We start from the raw sequence: 4,248 nt of genomic DNA, 5'->3' as shown, positions 1-4,248 counted from the left end.
CCCCCCCCCCCCCCCCCGTCCTCTAGCAGATTTGCTGTCCTGTAACATGCCCACTGTACTCTAGCAGGCCTCGCAGTTGCAGGCGGCCCACGCCTAAGGGAGTCAGTGGGGAGGCCTGGGGGGGGGGGACAGGAGCAGAAGAGATTGTTTCCTGCCTTTTTGGGGTGCAATCATGAAATAAACAGGACAGGTGAGTGGCTCTCTGTCAAAAAGAGGAGGGGGCGCAAAGAAGCGAAGCAATCAGGCTACCTGCAGGCCCCCCCTGGCAGGGCGGGGCCACTCACCCCAGAGGCGTAGTCCCCGGTGATCTGGACCCGCTGGAAGTCGGGCACCGTCTGGTAGGTGGGGGAGGACGAGATGTATTCGTGGATGTGGAACATCTGGGCCGAAGCGGTTTCACTTTGTGGAACGGATAAATTCACAGTCTTGCGCCCGTGGAAGTGCCTTTTTCTGGGTTCGAATTTAAAGAAAGGATTAGTAAGAAGGGCAAAGGGAAAAGCAGAGAGGAAGCAAGCTGGGGTAGGCAGGGGCCCTGGAGGAGGCACCAGGGGCAGAGACGGACAAAACTGCACTGGCCCTTGGCCTTGCGCCAGGCCTCGGGCCTGGAAAGAGATGCCTGGAAGGGCCTGGGAGGGGAGGAGAGGGAGGACCCACAAGCTTTTGTCTTTGCTCTTTTCCTTCCAGACTTACCTGGCCCCTCTGCCAGTTTCCTGCTGTGCCCCACCAGTAGATGCTCATTTTGGGGTTTTGGTAGCCCGGGCACTTACCTGCCAGGGGATGGGTAACTTAGGGTGTTTCACAAGGAAACTTTTTTTTTTTTAAAGATTTAGTTATTTATGCATACAGAGCTGGGATACAGGCCAGAGGTGCAAGGGGGATTCGCCAGAGACAGTGGGGAGCAGAACGGACCGACTGATGAAGTCCACTGCTGAGGGGAGCAGTGGGGTTCAGCTCTGAGGCAGGCATTGAACTCACACTGAGGCGGCTGCGGCCGGCTTGCAGTGCTGCGTCCTGACCCGTTGCGCCACCAGGGAGGGCCCAAGGACACTTTTAAACTACTAATCTTCTCCTTCTCCCTGCCACACAACGATTACATTCAAGTTCCTTCTCACTGAAGGTCTTAGCACGGGAGGGTGTTTTGTCTTGATGCGGGGGATGATGGAGCATAAGCCACCTGTGAGTTGGCGGCCTGAGGGGAGCCTTCCCAGGACACTGGCTACTCTGCGCACATGTGGTTTCTGCTTCTCTGCTGTTGGTGTTTCAGGGGTGTGTGGATTTGCTTCTGATCCTAAAGCTTAGGGAAAGTGGCTTTGCCCCGGTGGAAACTGTGTATGTGTGCCGTGTGTTTCTAGTCGTTAGTCCAGAGGTTTAATTTACGGAATGCTGCCTGGTGGCATCAAACAGTTTTGCTCAAAAAACACTGGTTACTACTGGGCCACCCCTGGGGGTGGAGCCTCTCCTGACCCGCCGGCCGCTCCCCTCAGCAATGTACTTAATCAGCCTGTTCTGCTCCTCACTCTGTCCCTAGTGAATCTTCTCACCGCCCCTGCTCTTCTGGCCTGTACCCCAGTTCTGTATGCATAAACAAATAAATTAAAAAAAAAAACAACAAAACACTGGTTACTGACACTACATGAGCCAGGACAAACATGGCGGCTGCCCCACAGCGCAGTCTGGGTTCTCGTGGCGGCTTCTCTGGGGCTAAGCAGCTTTATCAGCAGATGGTCCTCAGCTGGAGTCACATGGCCAGATCAAAGACGGGGTTTGCTTCATGTAAGGCCTGCGTCCCCAAGTGGCGTCTGATGCTGTGGCAGGGCAAGGTGAGGGTATCCCGGGACCCCCAAACCTGCCCGCTGTAAATGGTCCTGCCACCCACCACATCAACACAAACATACTTTAATGTGCAATAAAAATACATTTAATCAACTAGTGTGCAAGTGAGAGAAGGAAAAGAATGTTGTTAAAATAGTTTCCAATGAGGCCCTCCCTGGTGGCGCAACCTCTTCAGCACCAGTTCGAACCTCGCCCCAGAGGTGACCCACAGGGGGCAGCAGACCCCTCCTGACCGGCCCACTGCTCCCCTCAGCAGTGTACTTCATCCATATGCCTGTTCTGCTCCCCACTCTGTCCCTAGTGAATCCTCTCACCGCCCCTGCACCTCTGGCCTGTACCCCAGCTCTGTATGCACAAATAAATAAATCTTTTTTAAAAAGTCCCCAATCCAACACCCCAAGTGACCCATCCCCTCATAGGTAAGTGCCCAATCACACAGGGGTGGCCCAAAGCATGGCCGCTGAGGCCCCAAAGCTGCCACAAGAACAGACCACTTCTGGCACCCTGGGAAAGGGGCAGAGGGTCAGCCAAGTGTGGAAGGAAAGGTGCAAAATCAGAGCACAAGTCCAGATACAGGCTGCCACTGCCAGCCTCCCTGGGCTCCTTGTCTCCCAGGCTCCCCAGCCTCCTGGATTCCCACCTCCTTGGGCTCCCCACCTCCCAGGGCTCCCCGGCCTCCCGCCTCCCCAGCTCCCACCCAGTCTCAGTCTCAAGTGTCTCCTTCCTTGTCCCCCAAGCCCCTGGTTCAAGCCCCAGGCGGAAAAGCCAGCACAGCTTCTTCATAGCTCTCTGGTCCTAGTGCCTCATCCTCTTTCCCATCAATCTCTCTTCTTCCTCCACTTCTCACAGGGCAAGCTGCAACCTCCTTGGGTGGGATAGGAGGGTGCAGCCTCTTTCTAGGGCTATCACAGTTAGAATATCCCAGGGCCAGATACTCAGCAATAGAAAATGATTGTTTCCCCTCTTCATGTCCTGCAAAGATTAGTGCCAGCCATTGTTAACATAAATTCAGTTCTGTGACTGGGCTTTTGTGATTTCTGCAGCTCACAGTTCTAATTAGCAGTTCTAAAGGAGATGAAAGGTTTTGAGCGACTCTGGGCTTTTGCTAACGCCTAGTTCCTGGTCTCTGCCTCAAGGGCTTTTGCAAGCCAACAATGGCACAGTGAAGGCTTGAATTAGCAAACTTATGCCTGGGTACTAAGGTAGAAGCAGCCTTGAGCAATAGCTGATAAATGCTAAAAGTCTTGATAGAATGTTGGAGATACTGGGATTCTGCAAAATCTGCATCAGAAAAAAAATATTAAAGAGCTTTTATTTGGATTGTTTGAAGGAGTTTGCTACTGGGAATTTTGTCTGCACCTTTGGGCATATCTACCCACTGAATTCTTGGAATTGTTTGACTGCTGGTGGAAGAGTGTAAGACTGGTTCCTACTGAGAAAGATCTGACTCCATCGAAAAGCTCTCTATTTGATCAGTCCTCTGAGGGCACCAGAAATGAAGCCCAGAACCTCCAAAGAGGTGGCCGGCCACTGGTCGTGTTTCTGCGTGGGGGCGTTGTACAATGTACAGGTTTTGATACCTGTGTTAATTCTCCCTACTTTGGGGAACGTGAGTTGTAGTTTTTTCTTGTGTTCTTTCAGCTTCTATCCCAGGGTGGCTAACAGAAGTAAGGTGATGACTCCATTTAGAATTCATAGTTCAGTTTAATGTTTTCATTTTGCTTTTTCAGCTGCAGTACAGGACACTCCAAGATCAACTTCTAATGTAAAGGCTTGAACACTGAAAACTGGGAAGGAGGGAAGGAAAGAAGAAAGCCAGTCTCCTTTGTAATTGCTCTAATTGAACTTTTTCTTCCTATATCCTAAGTCTTAGGGTAACAGTTGGAACTGAGGACAGGTTTGGGGGCCCTCCCTGTAACAGAGGCCATCGGTGATGAAGGCCACCAGCAATGCTCCACATTTTTTTATGTTGGATTTTTATTCCATGAAACGAATTTGGGCTTGATTTTTTTCCTGAGCCTATGAGAAATACTTCAGTTGTAGAAGACATTCCCATGTGGGTTACATAAGGAAGACAAGGGTCCCTGTTTGTATGTTGTATGTCTTCCCCTCTGTGTCTAGTCTTGGCTTCTGTTTATTGTGAAATTAGTATAGGTGGTGCCTAGAGATGTTTTGAGTTAGGAGATGTAATGGGAACTGATATGAATACTTCTAGTAAATACGATCTGGGATCATTTTTGGTTAAAGGAAATTAACCTGTAATTCAATAGGTTGCTTTGAAACATGTGCCTTGAAGTTTATATGGACTGTAATTTTTTTCTCTTTTATCTGGATTATTGATGTGGATGCACAATCTCTTTTAAATGTCATTAAGAATGGAGCTTGAAAAATGTGGGTTTCTTTTTTTTTTTTTTT

General features: G+C 50.1%; 1 protein-coding gene across 1 annotated transcript in view; it reads right to left on the bottom strand.

Moving 5' to 3' along the window:
* Positions 1–4,248, bottom strand: part of AMPD1 (adenosine monophosphate deaminase 1) — a 24,582-nt gene that overhangs the window by 14,262 nt on the left and 6,072 nt on the right. The window contains exon 4 of the mRNA XM_004689621.1: positions 285–450. Coding sequence (XP_004689678.1) covers positions 285–450 — 166 coding nt within the window. The remainder of the gene's footprint in view (positions 1–284; positions 451–4,248) is intronic.

This window comes from Condylura cristata, unplaced genomic scaffold, assembly GCF_000260355.1.
Source record: "Condylura cristata isolate star-nosed mole 26May11 unplaced genomic scaffold, ConCri1.0 scaffold00026, whole genome shotgun sequence".
NCBI lineage: Eukaryota > Metazoa > Chordata > Mammalia > Eulipotyphla > Talpidae > Condylura > Condylura cristata.
Note: the sequence above shows the minus strand (reverse complement) of the source record. Positions and strands in the feature narration are given on the sequence as shown.